The sequence below is a fragment of the Pristiophorus japonicus genome, chromosome 5 (genome assembly GCF_044704955.1).
Source record: "Pristiophorus japonicus isolate sPriJap1 chromosome 5, sPriJap1.hap1, whole genome shotgun sequence".
In the NCBI taxonomy this organism is placed as follows: domain Eukaryota; kingdom Metazoa; phylum Chordata; class Chondrichthyes; family Pristiophoridae; genus Pristiophorus; species Pristiophorus japonicus.
Window position 1 is genome coordinate 133988689 of NC_091981.1, and position 17595 is coordinate 134006283.

At 43.7% G+C, this 17595-nt stretch overlaps 1 protein-coding gene across 8 annotated transcripts in view; it reads right to left on the bottom strand.

Annotated features, from left to right (window-relative positions):
* The window catches only part of LOC139264463 (ATP-dependent translocase ABCB1-like), a 276998-nt gene that overhangs the window by 43627 nt on the left and 215776 nt on the right, over positions 1-17595 (bottom strand). For 7 of the 8 annotated variants that reach the window (XM_070880982.1, XM_070880981.1, XM_070880983.1 and 4 more), the window contains 3 exons: positions 6295-6435; positions 5120-5276; positions 1084-1281 (listed from right to left, as the gene is read on the bottom strand). In XM_070880982.1, the coding sequence (XP_070737083.1) occupies positions 1084-1281; positions 5120-5276; positions 6295-6435 (496 nt within the window). Of the gene's footprint in view, positions 1-1083; positions 1282-5119; positions 5277-6294; positions 6436-17595 lie in introns of those variants that run through there. The other variant, XM_070880989.1, reaches the window with a different exon arrangement.

Here is a 17595-nt window from a genome sequence, read left to right on the forward strand (position 1 = left end):
ACTTCCCCGCCTGCTCCCCATAAAAAACTGTCTATTTCTGTCTTAAATTTATTCAATGTCCCAGCTTCCACATCTCTCTGAGGCAGCGAATTCCACAGATTTACAAACCACTGAGAGAAGAAATTCCTCCTCGTCTCAGTTTTAAATGGGCAGCCCCTTATTCTAAGATCATGCCCTCTAGTTCGAGTCTCCCCTATCAGTGGAAACATCCTCTCTACATCCACCTTGTCAAGCCCCCTCATAATCATACGATTCAATAAGATCACCTCTGATTCTTCTGAATTCCAATGAGTAGAGGCCCAACCTACTCAACCTTTCCTCATAAGTCAACCCCCCCTCATCCCTGGAATCAACCTAGTGAACCTTCTCTGAACTGCCTCCAAAGCAAGTATATCCGTTCATAAATATGGAAACCAAAACTGCACGCAGTATTCCAGGTGTGGCCTTACCAATACCTTATATAGCTATAGTAAGACTTCCTTGCTTTTATATTCCATCCCCTTTGCAATAAAGGCCAATATACCATTGGCCTTCCTGATCACTTGCTGTACCTGCATACTAACCTTTTGTGTTTCATGCACAAGTACCCCCAGGTCCCGCTGTACTGCGTCACTTTGCAATGTTTCTCCATTTAAATAATAACTTTCTCTTTGATTTTTTCAGCCAAATTTCAGGACCTCACATTTTCCAACATTGTACTCCATCTGCCAAGTTTTTGCCCACTCACTTAGCCTGTCTATGTCCTGTTGCAGATTTTTTGTGTCCTCCTCACACATTGCTTTTCCTCCCATCTTTGTATCGTCAGCAAACTTGGCTACGTTACACTCGGTCCCTTTGTCCAAGTCATTAATATAGATCTTACTGAGTACCACCTCCTTATTGATTGTGACTGTGTTAAGATGCCGGAATGTGTTTTGGAAAAAGTTGACAAGAGGTTTGCACAGATTTAAATTTTATATATTATATACAAAATTAACTATTAAATACTCATTCGTTTTTTGGGTTCAAATAAACAGGAACAAGAATGGATTTTTTGAAGCATCCTTTCTACTTAATGTTATATAAAGCAAGTTTTGGTCTTACCACTTGTCCTTTCAGTGGGTCATAGAATCTTTCTATGAGCTGTACTGAGGTGCTTTTGCCACATCCACTGCTGCCAACCAGTGCTAAAGTCTGTGCTTGTCCAACCTTAATTGACAGCCTTTCGAGCACTGATACATCTGGGCGACTCTGATATCTGAAGTAAACATTGGCGAACTTCAACTCACCATTAGATTTGTCCTATGATAAAACAAATGAAACGACAAAGATGATTTCAGCAATCAGGTTGGCTCCTGCAAAAATTACCTCTGTACTACAGATTTTATTTCTAGCAAAAACTCGAATGTAAATATGACTTCACATCATAGACTCTTTACAACTCTTCAGAAACATGCCCAGGTTTATTGACCAACCATTCTTTACTGGAACATCAACTTCAACATTTAATTAAAATCCATGTTTATAACTGGTTAATGAATACAAAAAAATCATTGGAAAAATCACTCCAACATTTTCCTAACCACAGGTGTTAGGCTAATTGGTCTATAGTTTCCTGCTTTTTGTCTACCTCCTTTTTTAAATAGGGGCATTACATTTGCCTTTTTCCAATCCGCTGGGAGCTCTCCAGAAGCTAGGGAATTTTGGTAGATTACAACCAATGCATCCACTATCTCTGCAGCCACTTCTTTTAAGACCCTAGGATGCAGGCCATCAGGCCCAGTGGTGTTGTCCACATTTAGTCCCATTAGTTTGCCTAGTACTTTTTCCTTGAGTGATAGTGATTGTTTTAAGCTCCCCCCTCTCAATAGCCCCTTAATTATCTATTATTGGGATGCTTTTAGTGTCTTCTACCGTGAAGACCGATACAAAATATTTGTTCAAAATCTCTTGCCATTTCTTTGTTACCCATTATTAATTCCCCAGTTTCATCCTCTGAGGGACCAAAATTTACTTTCGCTACTCTCTTCCTTTTTATATACCTGTAGAAGCTCTTAACTGTCTGTTTTTTATATTTCTTGCCAATTTACTCTCATAAGCGATCTTCTCTCTATTATTTTTTTTAGTCATCCGTTGCTGGTTTCTAAACATTTGCCAATCCTCTGACCTGCCATTATTCTTCACAACATTGTATGCCTTTGTTTTCAATTTGATACCATCCTTTACTTTCTTAGTTAGCCAAGGATGGTTTATCCTTCCCTTCGAATCTTTCTTTCTCACTGGAATATATCTTTGTTGAGAGATATGAACTATCTCCTTAAATGTTTGCCACTGCTCATCCACCATCTTACCCTTTAATCGATATTCCCAGTCCACTTTAGCCAATTCTGCCTTCATACCTTTGTAATTGCCTTTATTTAAGTTCAGGACACTAGTTTGAGACCTAGCTTGCTCACCCTCAAACTGAATTTGAAATTCTACCGTGCTATGATCACTCTTCCCAAGAGGATCCATTACTATGAGATCATTAATTAATCCTGTTTCATTATACATTATCAGATCTAAAATAGCCTGCTCCCTGGTTGGTTCAACAATCTATTGTTCTAAGAAAACATCCTCAATATAGTCTATGAACTCTTCCTCAATGCTACCTTTGCCAATTTGATTTGTCCAATCAATATGAAGATTAAAATCACCCATGATTATTGCTGTACCTTTCTTACAAGCCTCCATTATTTCTTGATTTATACTCTGTCCTACAATGTAGCTACTGTTAGGGGGCCTATAGACTACTCCCACCAGTAACTTCTTTCTCTTATTATTTCTGATCTCCAACTAAACTGATTCTACATCTTGATCTCCTGAGCCAATATAATTTCTCCCTACTGCAGTGATTTCATCCTTTATTAACATAGCTACCCACATCATTTTCCTTCCTGTTTATCCTTCCGAAATATCAAATACCCCTGACTATTCCGTTCCCAGCCTTGGTCACCTTGCAACCACGTCTCTGTAATGGCTATCAGATCATACCCATTTATTTCTATTTGTGCCTTCAGTTCATCTATCTTGTTACGAATGCTGCATGCATTCAAATAAAGAGCTTTTAATTTTGTCTTTTTACCATTTTTCCCGACTCTGACCCTACCTTTTGATGCACTCTTATGTTTATATGCTATGTCCCTTCCTGTCACACTCTGGATATCATTACACCTATCGCTACCCTGCACTCTTGCCTTCTCGTTTCTTTTTGACTTTTTAAATTTCCATTCACTGCACCCTCCCTACCACATGTAAAAGTGAAATTCCTCTGCACAAAATATGGGGAGACTGCCTAGTTTTCCTCAGTAATTAGATTGTGAGAACTTCTGGCATTTGAAATGTACAATTTGTGAGAATGTAATTTCATTTATGAATTTTTAGTTATGAAGAAAAAGAGACATTCTCCCAATTATTGTGGAAATTGAATTCTGTATTATGCAAATTTGCCTGCCAATTTAGACAACGTTTGTCAATTTTTGTCTAGATCATCGGAATGGAGCACTACACAATAGCAAAGTAATCTATTCTGGACAAATATAGATTCAATCCAACAATGAAGAGGTTAAAACAGCTAACAAAAGTATGATGGCATTTAAAAAGCGGTTATCCACTTTGGCAGAAAAAATAGAAAAGCAAATTATAATTTAAATGGAGAAAAATTTCAAAGTGCTGCAGTACAAAGGGATGTGGGGGTCCTTGTGCATGAACACAAAAAGTTAGTATCAGGTACACAAGTAATCAGAAAGGCAAATGGAATGTTGGCCTTTATAGCAAGGGGGATAGAGTATAAAAGCAGAGAAGTCCTGCTACAACTGTACAGGGTATTGGTGAAGCCACACCTGGATTACTGCATATAGTTTTGGTCTCCGTATTTAAGGAAGGATATACTTTCATTGGAGGCTGTTCAGAGAAGGTTCACTAGCTTGATTCTGGCGATGAGGGCGTTGACTTATGAAGATAGGTTGAATAGGTTGGGACTATACTCATTGGAGTTCAGAAGAATGAGAGGTGATCTTATCGAAACATATAAGATAATGAGAGGGCCTGACAAGGTGGATGCAGAGAGGATATTTCCACTCATAGGGGAAACTAAAACTAGGGGACATAGTCTCAGAATAAGAGGCGCCCATTTAAAACTAAGATGAGGAGGAATTCCTTCTCAGAGGTTTGTAAACCTATGGAATTCTCTGGCCCAGAAAGCTGTGGAGGCTGGGTCATTGAATATATTTAATGCGAAAATGGACAGATTTTTGAGCGATAAGAGAGAAAAGGGTTATGGGGCGCAGGCAGGAAAGTGGAGCTGAGTCCATGATCAGATCAGCCATGATCCTATTAAATGGCGGAGCAGGCTCGAGGGGCCAGGTGGCCTACTCCTGTTCCTATTTTTTAATGTTCTTAAAATGTGTGCATGCAGTTTACATGGTACATAATGTATTTCCATCAGTTTCCTAAATAGAAAAAAATTGATTTCTGTAATAAATTCTTCTTGATTTCCAACAGTGCAATTCACAAAGCATTCTCTCTGAAGGAAACTAGTATTTGTAATGAATTGAGTGGAATCCCTGCCCAAGAGGTTTTCCAATTCATTGCCATATTATGGTGTTACATTTTCCATCATATTGTAAACAACAGCAATCCTCACACAGATACATCTACTGGACTAAATGGAGAAATAAAGTGACTGTACAGAGTTACTTAAGTGCCATGCCACAGGAGCTCGTGGACATAAAAAACTGGATTTTAATAGGATTATTTGGAAAACCCTACCAATACCTGTGAAACCCAATAAGGAAGAAAACTGGTATCATGGGCATCTGTGGGAACCCTATGAGATATGAAAATTGAGACTTGAAATTACACGTGCTCTATCTGATCCCATAGGAACAAAAGGAAAAGAATGGATCATTCCAGAAAGATAGACATTTCTGAATAGCAATCAACCTAAATGGCAGCAGTTTACATATTTCATGTATACATATGTAAAGAATAAATAGTTTACATCAAATATCAAGCACCTATATAATCTAGATTTTGGCTTGATTCACAAGTCCTAAATCACATGTGTTTTTAGTTTAGTCTTTGTGAATAAAATACTCACCAGCGTCTGCCCTTCGGTGCTGTAGCTGTCTATAGATGGCACACGCTCAAATAGTGCAAACAGGTTAATTGCAGCAATTTTTGCCTTTGCATAATCAGGAGCAAAGGAACTGCTTTGTCCAATTGCCATGGCACCATACACAATGGCATTAAAAACACTGCAGAATTTCATTTTAGAAAACATTAATCATAGTGCATTATAAAAATCACTGTTAGGGTACATTATTCAATCAGACAATGTTGACAGATATATGAATATTTATTTTAACAAAAACCTTTACAATTGTTTTAGCCCAATTTATAAAAGTCCCACAGAAACATACAGCCCTTCTTGAATCAAATGACCTGAGGGCACACACAACTAACAAGCAGACATGTGTGACAATTGGTGCACCCACAAACTGACTGTAATATCAGTGTCAATGTCAAAGTGCCTATTGCCCCATTCATATTGCAGCAATGCAGCAACTTAGTGACTCTGCATTGTTAGTGGCTCCTGGTGCTCTGGAATTCAAATTAAATATATTTGATGGCAGATTTGAGAGTGCCAGCAGCAACTAAGAAACAACTGCACATCCACAATTTGTTTTGACTTGTGATGGCAACTTTAAAGTTTCGGGCCTCGGCCCTTATCCATTATCAAGGATGTTAACCTGCCTTGCTGGACTGGAAGGGTGAACTAAGGCAGAACGAGTAGTGGTCTGTGACATACAATATCACAATGGCAATTGTTTACGTTTGCTGTTGGCAGAACTGTTGTCTCAAGAGGAGGTTCAAGAACTGTTTATGTGGTGCTTGGCACTCCAGTGGCACTGCTCAATTCTCATTTGCATCATTACCCTGTTGCTAAACTAAGAGCTTCTGTCAGCAGAAGTACTCCAATATAAAGATCAGTATAAAAATGACTCACGGCATAACGTTAATCCCACCCTGAGCATCCGAAAAATCTGGTTCAAGTTCTCACAATATAGCAAAATCATATTATTCTACCTAAGTTACACCAATCTTTCATTCTCACTTCAGCACACACTGGAGAATTCACATAATGGGTAAGGAGCCATTTCTATGTAGTTATAAAAGAGACCTGGACAATGACACTTTCAGCATCCTTAGTGTATTAGAAATCACGACATTTCCTAATAGATTTAATAAAAAGGCACAATATATAATACTTACAGGAAAACACCTTCTATGTCCATTTCTTTTATTGTTATTAGGTAGGCCCCAAATCGAAAACTAGCTGCATAGGTTAAGTATTGGATAGCCTGGCTCAGTGCGAAGGCACTACCATAGATCTGGGATTTTCTTTTCGCATTTCTGCAATACATGCACCATGCCATGTTATGATAAATCCAGAACATGCTTAAACTGCTTGATATTTTATATACTACACAGATTCACTTTTTCTAGTCTGTACCATATAACATCAACAAAATTTACAGTGGTTGAGGCAGAAATTCTATTAACACTCAAGATTAAATTGGACAGGTGGATAAAGGAAAAGAGATTGAAGGGATATAGGAACAGAATGGATATAATGCAATTAGAATTATTTGCTCGACTGGAAGCAAATGCCAACACACACTGGCCGGAATCTTTACCTTGGAGTCGGGTTGTGTGCGTGCGGTTGGGAGCGCAATGTTGTGAGCAGCGCGTTGTTCAGTGCAACGTTACTTAATGGCCCCAATTGAACCAGTCACGCGGGGCTAATGAGGTCATCGATGATTTGCTTCCAGTGCGATATTTAAAGCAGCGTTGCACACATCTCATTTGAAACATAGAAACATAGAAAATAGGTGCAGGAGTAGGCCATTCGGCACTTCGAACCAGCACCACCATTCAATATGATCATGGCTGATCATGCAACTTTAGTACCCCATTCCTGCTTTCTCTAATTACCCCTTGATCCCTTTAGTTGTAAGGGCCACATCTAATTCCCTTTTGAATATATCTAACGAACTGGCCTCAACAACTTTCTGTGGTAGAGAATTCCACAGGTTCAAAATTGTCTGAGCGAAGAAGTTTCTCCTCATTTCGGTCCTAAATGGCTTTCCCCTTATCCTAAGACTGTGACCCCTGGTTCTGGACTTCCCCAACATTGGGAATGTTCTTCTGCATCTAACCTGTCCAATCCCGTCAGAATTTTATATGTTTCTATGAGATCCCCTCTGATTCTTCTAAATTCCAGTGAATATAAGCCTCGTCGATCCAGTCTTTCTTCATATGTCAGGCTTGCCATCCCGGGAATCAGTCTGGTGAAACTTCGCTACACTCCCTCAAAAGCAAGAATGTCCTTCCTCAGATTAGGAGACCAAAACTGTACACAATATTCAAGGTGTGGCCTCACTAAGGCCCTGTACAACTGCAGTAAGACCTCCCTGCTCCTATATTCAAATCCTCTCACTATGAATGCCAACATGCCATTTGATTTCTTAACTGCCTGCTGTACCTGCATGCCTACTTTCAATGATTGATGTACCATGACATGACACCCAGGTCTCGTTGCACCTCCCCTTTTCCTAATCTGTCACCATTCAGATAATATTCTGCCTTCCTGTTTTTGCCCCCAAAATGGATAACCTCACATTTATCTACATTATACTGCATCTGCCATTCATTTGCCCACTCACCTAATCTGTCCAAGTCACCCTGCAGCCTCTTAGCTTCCTCCTCACAGCTCACACTGCATCCCAGCTTAGTGTCATCTGCAAACTTAATGATATTACATTCAATTCCTTTGTGTAAATAGCTGGGGTCCCAGCACTGAACCTTGCGATACCCCACTAGTCATTGCCTGCCATTCTGTAAAGCGCCCATTTATTCCTACTCTTTGCTTCCTGTCTGCCAAACAGTTCTCTCTCCACATCAATGCATTACCCCCAATATCATGTGCTTTAATTTTGCACACTAATCTCTTGTGTGGGACCTTGTCAAAAGCCTTTTGAAAGTCTAAATACACCACATCCACTGGTTCTCCCTTGTCCACTCTACCAGTTACATCCTCAAAAAATTCTAGAAGATTTGTCAAGTATGATTTCCCTTTCATAAATCCATGCTGACTTGGACCGATCCTGTCACTGCTTTCCAAATGCGCTGCTATTATATCTTTAATAATTGATTCCAACATTTTCCCTACTACCGGTGTCGGACTAGCCAGTCTATAATTGCCTGTTTCTCTCTCCCTCCTTTTTTAACAAGTGGGGTTACCTTAGCTACCCTCCAATCCATAGGAACTGATCCAGAATCTATAGAATGTTGGAAAATGATCACCAATGCATCCACTATTTCTAGGGCCGCTTCCTTAAGTACTCTGGGATGCAGACCATCCATCAGGCCCCGGTGATTTATCGGCCTTCAATCCCATCAATTTCCCGCCTAATAAGGATAGCCTTCAGTTCCTCCTTCTCACTAGACCCACTATCCCCTAGTACATTCGGAAGGTTATTTGTGTCTTCGTTCGTGAAGGCAGAACTGAAGTATTTGTTCAATTGGTCTGCCATTTCTTTGTTCCCCATTATAAATTCACCTGATTCTGACTGCAAGGGACCTACATTTCTCTTCACTTATCTTCTTCACTTCACATATCTATAGAAGCTTTTGCAGTCAGTTTTTATGTTCCCTGCAAGCTTACTCTCATACTCTATTTTCCCCCTCCTAATTAAACCCTTTGTCCTCCTCTGCTGAGTTCTAAATTTCTCCCAGTCCTCAGGTTTGCTGCTTTTTCTGGCCAATTTATATGCCTTTTCCTTGGATTTAACACTATCCTTAATTTCCCTCGTTAGATTGATGAAGGAATGTGCAAGGTCATTTCCAGAGATCTGATTACTGTTAGAAAGCTGATAAAAATGTCGCTCATGGGTACACAAAGGCAGAGGGCTGCACCAAAATTTAGCGATGCATCTCTCGATGTTCTGGTGCAGGCACTGAGAGCATGCAGGGAGGTCCTGTTCCCTGCTAATAAGCACAAAAGACCACCCAAAGACATCAAAAGGCCATGGTTGGAGATCGCAAAGGAGGGCAGCAGCAGGGACGTTGTCAGGCGGATGTGGATCCTGTGCAGGAAAAGATTCAATGAGCTTTTATGCCAGTCACCACATCCCCATCACTCTGCCTTCCCAAGCCTACTCTGACACATCATTCCTCACACCAACCTCCCTCTCTATCTATGTACATACTTACATCCTCATCTGACTAACCATTCCTCACACTCGCCCTAATCCTAATGCACTCGCCCTAATCAATGCAAGTGACACCACAGAAGAAGGCCATTTAGCAATGTCAGGCCACTCTGACATTGTCACCCTCTACAGATGTAGCCAATCCATTCCTTACACTCCTTCTATCATGCTCACTTAAAGTTCTCTTCTTTCCCTCCTTGCAGGAGAACCCAGAACAAGATGGAAAGGCAGAGAACCGGAGGTGGTCCTGTAATATTCACTCAATTGACTCCAACAGAGGGAGGCGGCTCTGGAGTTGCAGAGCTGCTGGCAAGAGGGGGGCGGACGAGGAGGGAGACACTTCTAATTCATCTCTTTACTCTTCCACAGGTCCATCATGTGACCCTCACCCCCACCTCCCACTGTCCAGCCATAGGAGAAAAAAGACTCCTCTGAGGAAGCTCCAGTCTCTGATGGTGCACCATTAGCAGACACAAGCGCACCCAGCACCAGTTCAGATACACACACCTCAGTGGGTCCTGTGTGAGATACAGTAGTATTGTCACCCAGTGTCTCTCACATCACAAGTGAGCAAGAGCAAATGGTGGAGACAGGGAGAGTGGTGAAGATTCCTTGCCAGAGAGCGCAGGACACTCCATGCTCTGCTAAGCTGCATACAGACGCTGAGCCTTGGGGACCTTCGAGAAAGAGGGTGATCTTGGAGGGGCAGCAACAATTGCATGAAGCTCTGGCAACTTTTGCAGCTGCGATGTCTACAAATGTGGAGAGAATGGTGGAGTCCAGATCCAATATGAGAACCACCATGTCGCAGGCGATGGTGACGATGTACTGTTCCACGGAAAGGATGGCCAATCGCATGGAGCAGCAAATGCAGCAGTCACATGAGCACATGCTAGCTGTGTATAACAGATAGCAGTCGCTTATAAACCTCATCTCTTGGAGGGTTATCAACGCCCCACTGATGTGCAGTGAGGTGCTCTCCAGCTCCTTGCTGGCAGTGAAGTGCAGGTGACCCATGAGAGGGCTGAGGGCGAGAGGGAATATGGAAGTGGCGGCTTCTCTCCCTTTGCCTCCCCCATAGTCAGAGCCCCACATGCTTCCTCGGATCCCTATGGAGAATCTACCCCTGCACAGTTGCAGGAGGAGCAGTCTTTGGCAGAGCCCTCACAGGCTCCAAAACACAGAGGACGTCTGCCAAAATTATCCAAGCAGTCGAAGCAGGGACGTGAGAAGCCTGTCTCCATCTCAGCTGCAGCCACAGGGTTTGCTCTTTGTAGAAGCACTCGGAAAAGAAAAAAAAACACAAAACTAGATGCACAAGGGTGTGCACATAGGTATATAAACAAATATTAATGTTAATTTTCAGTTATTTTTATGACACAGATAAATGTATTTCTTTGCACCACTTTCTGGTCTTGTTCATTTTTGCCTGCTACTTGGAAATGGCTTTGTCACTTGGAGTGAATGGTGAGACATTACTTAACATCGAGCAATGGGGGTTTGGGTGAGAGGAATGGCTTGGTCATTGTAGGAATGCTTTAAGGTGTTGTTGGGGTAGGGAGGAAACTTAGTACAGAATGTGGAAGCCACATGGGTGCATTGGAGCAAGTTAAGTAAATCTGGCCATGATGAGGCCGGCCCTGGCCTCCCGGGCATCAATGTGTGTCATTTCTGGTACCATCTCCACTTCAGGTTCCTTCTCCTCATAGAATCATAGAAAGTCACAGCACAGAAGGAGGCCATTCCGGTCCATCATGTCCATGCCGGCCGACAAAGAGCTATCCAGCCTAATCCCACTTTCCAGCTCTTGGTCCGTAGCCTTGTAGGTTACGGCACTTTAAATGCACATCCATGTACTTTTTAAAATGTGGTGAGGGTTCCTGCCTCTACCACCCTTTCAGGCAGTAAGTTTCAGACTCCCACCACCCTCTGGGTGAAAAAATCTCCCCTCAAATTCAATCTAAACCTCCGCCCAATTACTTTAAATCTATGTCCCCTGGTTATTGATCCCTCTGCTAAGGGAAATAGGTCCTTCCTATCCACTCTATCCAAGCCCCTCGTAACTTTATACACCTCAATAAGGTCTTCCCTCAGCCTCCTCTGTTCCAAAGAAAACAACCCAAGTCTATCCAATCTTTTCTCATAACTAAAATTCTTCAGTCCAGGCAACATCCTTGTAAATCTCCTCTGCACCCTCTCGAGTGCAATCACATCTTTCCTGTAATGTGGTGACTAAAACTGCAAGTAGTACTCTAGCTGTGGCCTAACTAATGTTTTATACAGTGTTTCAAGCATAACCTCCTTGCTCTTATATTCTATTCCTTGGCTAATAAAGGCAAGTATTCCATATGCCTTCTTAGCCACCTTATCGACCTGTCCTGCTACCTTCAGGGATCTGTGGACATGCACTCCAAGGCCCCTTTGTTCCTCTACACTTCTCAGTGTCCTAACATTTATTGTGTATTCCCTTGTCTTGTTAGCCCTCCCCATATGCATTAACTCACACTTCTGCTGATTGAATTCCAATTGTCACTGTTCTGTCCACCTGACCTGTTCATTGATATAATTCTGCAGTCTACAGCTTCCTTCTTCATTATCAACCACACAGCTGCAAGCTTCTTAATCATACCCGCTACATTCAAGTCTAAATCATTGATATATACCACAAAAAGCAAGGGACCTAGTACTGAGCCGTGCAGAACCCAACTGGAAACAGCCTTCCACCTATACCAAAGAACTCATACCTGTTATCGGCAGTGCGGCAGTGAAAGTATCATACGACGGAAAGGTGCATGATTTGCCACTATGGATTGTACCAGTGAATGGCCCAACGCTGTTCGGCAGAAGTTGGCTAGGAAAGATCTGATGGAACTGGGACGACATCAAAGCACTGAATTCAATGGATGACACCTTGTGCGCCCAGGTGCTAAACAAATTCCCAGTGTTATTTGAGCCAGGCACCAAGGTGCAGATCCATCTTGTTCCTGGGGCACGGCCTGTTCATCACAAGGCCCGAGCAGTCCCATACATGATGTGAGCTGGACAGACTTCAACGAGAGGGAATCATATTGCCAGTCGAGTTCAACGAGTGGGTCAGTCCAATCGTGCCGGTGCTAAAGAGCGATGGGATGGTCAGAATTTGCAGGGACGACAAGGTACGATCAACTGAGTCTCGTTACAGGACCAGTACCCACTATTTAAAGCGGAGGACCTATTTGCAATGCGAGCAGGGGGAAAGTCGTTCACCAAGCAAGATCTAACCTCTGCTTACATGACACAGAAACTGGCTGAACCGTCAAAGAAATTGACGTGCATCAACACGCACAAAGGACTGTTCGTGTACTACAGATGCCGCATTGGGATTCGCTTGTCTGCGGCAATCTTCCAGAGGAACATGGAGAGTCTGCTGAAATCGGTTCTATGCACCGTGGTGTTCCAAGACAATATTCATCACTGGTCACAACACAAACGAACACTTGCACAACCTGGAAGAGGTTCTAAAGCAACTGGACAGAGTGGGACTCAGGGTGAAATGCTCCAAGTGTGTTTTCCTGGCGCCAGAATTTCTAGGGAGAAAGATTGCGGCAGACGGCATCAGACCCACGGACTCCAAGACGGAGGCCATCAAGAATGCACCCAGACCACAGAATGTGACGGAGCTGCGTTTGTTCCTGGGACTCCTCAACTATTTTTGTAACTTTCTACCGGGGTTGAGCACTTTGCTGGAACCCTTGCATCTATTGCTACGCAAGGGTGACGACTAGGTTTGGGATAAATCTCAAGAGACAGCCTTTAATAAGGCCAGAAACCTGCTATGCTCTAACAAATTACTGGTATTGTATGACCCGTGTAATCGTTTAGTACTAGCTTGTGATGCGTCGTCGTATGGGGTCGGTTGTGTGTTACAGCAAGCCAATGTGTCAGGCAAACTGCAACTGGTTGCATATGCATCCAGAAGTTTCTCCAAAGCTGAAAGAGCCTACAGTATGATTGATAAAGAAGCATTAGCATGTGTATATGGGGTTAAGAAAATGCACCAATACCTATTTGGTCTCCGGTTCGAATTCGAAACCGACCACAAATCGCTGACTTCACTGTTCTCAGAAAGCAAAGGTATCAAGACCAATGCTTCGTCCTGCATCCAAAGATGGGCACTAATATTGTCTGCTTATGACTATGTAATCTGCCACAGACCAAGCACTGAAGCCCTCAGTCAGCTACCATTGCCCATCACCGGGGTGGAAATAGCGCAACCCGCAGACTTGCTTCTGGTAATGGATGCTTTTGAGAGCGAGGGGTCACCCATCACGGCTCGCCAGATCAGGACCTGGACTAGCCAACACCCTCTGCTATCACTAGTAAAAAGCTACATCCTTAATGGGAGTTGGTCGGCGGTTCTCGGGGAAATGCAAGATGAAATTAAGCTGTTCCACCGACATAAGGATGAATTGTCCATCCAATTGGATTGTCTCCTATGGGAGAATCGTGTGGTTTTGCCAAAAAAAGGCAGGGAAACATTTAGACGCGACCTACACAGTACTCACCCAGGCATAGTCATGATGAAGGCTATCGCCAGGTCGCAAGTTTGGTGGCCCGGCATTGACTCCAAATTGGAGTCATGTGTACACCAATGCAACACTTGCTTACAATTGAGCAACGCACCCAGGGCCTTTTCTAGGAAAGATATTTCTAGTAGCAGTGGATGCTTACTCTAAATGGATTGAATGTATAATAATATCATATACGTCCACTGCCACCATTGAAAGCCTCAGGGCCATGTTCGCCACCCATGGTTTGCCTGACGTCCTTGTTAGTGGCAATGGACCGTGTTTCACCAGCTCAGAATTCAACGAGTTCATGACCCGCAATGGCATCAAGCATGTCAGGTCTGCCCCATTTAAGCCCGCATCCAATGGTCAAGCGGAATGGGCAGTCCAAACCATCAAGCAGAGCCTGAAATGCGTAACGGACGGCTCTTTGGAGGCTCAGTTATCTCGGGTCCTGCTCAGCTACCGGACGCATCCCTACTCTCTCACCGGGGTTCCCCCTGCAGAATTGTTAATGAAGAGAGCACTCAAAACCAGGCTCTCCTTTGTCCATCCGGATCTCAATGATCATTATGGCACCGGCATAACGTGTACCATGATCGCTCGGCTGTATCGCGTGACATTGAGTTTAATGATCCTGTGTTTGTTCTCAATTACGGTCATGGTCCCAAATGGGTTGCTGGCACTGTTTTAGCCAAGGAGGGGAATAGAGTGTTTGTTGTTAAACTGTTGAATGGGAAAACGTGCAGAAAGCACTTGGATCAGACCAAACTGCGATTCACTGACAACCAAGAACAGTTTGAAGAAGACTTTACCATCTATGATCCACCAACACACACTCAACCAGCAATCGACCTCGCTGTCAACCACAAGGATGAACCCACCATGCCCGACAGTCTGATCAGACCAGTCGCGCTGCCGTTCACCAATGATCCGATGAACTCACTCATGTCAGGACTTCAACTCAGGCAATCGACACGGGAACGCAGAGCGCCAGATCGCCTCAACTTGCAAATAACTTTTACATAAGACTTTGTGGGGGAGTGATGTTATGTATGCAAACTTCACCAATGTTTAAGACTTGCCACCAGAGGACACACCTGTGGGAGACCTAAAGGTCACCTATGCACCCTGGGCAAGCAGGTATAAAAGGCAATCTACCATGCTGCTTCCTCACTTTGGAGTTACATTAAAGAGACCAAGGTCACAATGGTTTGAGCTTACAACACAGTCTTATGGAGATATTCTGAACATAATATATACCATGTTTGGGGTATCGTCTCCGGCGCATTGCAGCCCTGTGCTGACCCTCTCTCTCCTGTGGAGCATCAAGTCGTTGAGGAGAAGACAGCTGCTGTGGTTGTTACTGCTGCTGGTGTTGCTGGTGCTGTGGCTCATATTGGTCCGATTCTGAGGTCCACGGTGAGAAAGCATAAGCGGCACCCATGCTGATGTAATAGATGGCAGGTAATGTGGAGATCAGAGGCCCAATCCCTCAATGTTGTGATAGCAACTAGCAATGTGGTGAGAGTGGTATCCAAGGTTGCAGAAATGACCTGCAAACAGCTGACAGCTAAATCTCTGCACAAGATGGAGTCAGCAAGTGCCTTTCCATTAGCCAAGTAATCAGGTGTGGGATTATATATGAGCTTTGCCCAGCTCTCAATTAATGGACTCGCACAATGGCCACTGAGCTTCTGCCTCCCCTTCACAGGCGAGGTTCCCGAGGTGCGTGAATCCCGTGCTCCTGAAGTTAAAGCCAAAAGCTACTGTTAAGAATCCTCTTAAGGGTCTTTCAACAAGCATTTCAGTACTTGACTGAGGTCACCCGCCTCTCCCAAGCAGGTCCATGGCGTGCCTACAAACGCATCCGAGTTAAATGCAGAAGTCGGCAAGATGATGGTGGGTTCCCTATGTGCTGCCAATTTTTACTGCCGACCCCCCCCCAAACCTGCACACTTGGCAACGGGAAAATTACAGCCACTGGTTGGGCTAAATGGCCTACTTCCGTGTTGCAACTTCTCTGATCGGAATTTTCCAGGGTGGTATCGAGCACGATCGGTGGCAGGGAGTGTGGGAAAGTTGTTATTTTTGACAGTGGGTCTGGTGTGAAATTTGAAATATCTTGGAGCGGGTCGAGAACCCGCTGTCATCCCACCCCCATGCGCTATTCCGGCAGACGCGTCTGTTATCGAGAAGCCGACCAGCAGCGGCAGGCCATCTAATTGAGATGATTAATAGCTAGTTGTCAGACCGTTAACAGGCTCTTCTGACGTACTTTTTAAATTTAACTGCATGGCTTCGGGAACCATGCTGCTCAGGAAGCACGTCTGTCAACCTGAGGAGAGAGTTCTGTGGCCATCGCTCCAGCTGATTAGTTGACAGCATCAAATGTACAGTAAAACCTCCCACCTGACAGATGATAACTTTCCTCAGGCAGAAGCTGTTGCTAAGTCAATTTCCAGCACAGATTCTGCAGGCTACAAATCTTTGCAGCAAAGTTTCCATCCAGTCTCGCCTCATTGGAAGAAATCTCTCACCTGCTTCTGTCATCAGCACTTCACCTGCCATCTATTCCATCAACATGGGTGCCATTTATACTTTCTCACCTTGATCCTCAGAATTGGACAAAGATGAGCCCCAACACCAGGCACATTAGCAGCACCAACAACAACACCAACCTTCTCTGCAATCACCTGATGTTGCACAGGACAGAGGGCATCAGCACCCGAGCACATTGTTGCCCGGGAGGCCAGGGATGGCTGCATCATGGACAGACTTAGTTAACTTTATGCTGTACAACCATAGGCTGTCACATGATGCGCTAGGTTGGCACCACCCCCACACCAACACTATACAGCATCTCTACAATGACCAAACCATTCCTTTCACACTCATCACCACTGCTGGGGGTACCATTATGCCTCACCATTTACTGCAACTCACTAAGCTACTTCCAAAGGTGCATACAAATATGTCCAAGATCATGTTGAAAGTAAAGATTTTTATGTTTGACACCACATTAACAGAAACTTTACATCAACAACATCAACTTGTATTTATATAGCGCCTTTAACATAGTGAAATGTCCCCAGGTGCTTCACAGTTGTATTATGAGACAAGAAATTTAACACCAAGCCACATAAAAGAAATTGCGGCAGGCGACCAAAAGCTTTGTCAAAGAGGTAGGTTTTAAGGAGCGTCTTGAAGGAGGAAAGAGAGGTAGAGAGGTGGAGAGGTTTAGGCAGTGAGTTCTAGAGCTTACGGTCTAGGCCACAGAACGCACGGCCACCAATGGTTGAGTGATCATTATCAGGGATGCTCAGGAGGGCAGAATTAGAGGAACACAGACATCTCGGGGGATTGTGGGGCTGGAGGAGATTACAGAGATAGGGAGCGGTGAGGCCATGGAGTGATTTGAAAACAAGTATGAGAATTTTGAAATCGAGGCTTTGCTTAACCGGGAGCCTATGTAGGTCAGCGAGCACAGAGGTGATGGGTGAGCGGGACTTGGTATGAATTAGGACAGCCGGGTTTTGGATCACCTTTAGTTTACGTAGGGTAGAATGTGGGAGGCCAGCCAGGAGTGCATTGGGATAGTCAAGTCTAGAGGTAACAAAAGCATGGGTGAGAGCTTCAGCAGTGGATAAGCTGAGGCAAAGGCAGAGACAGGCGATGTTATGGAGGATGAAATAGATGGTCTTAGTTATGCTGTGGTTATGTGTCAAAAGCTCATTTCAAGGTCAAATATG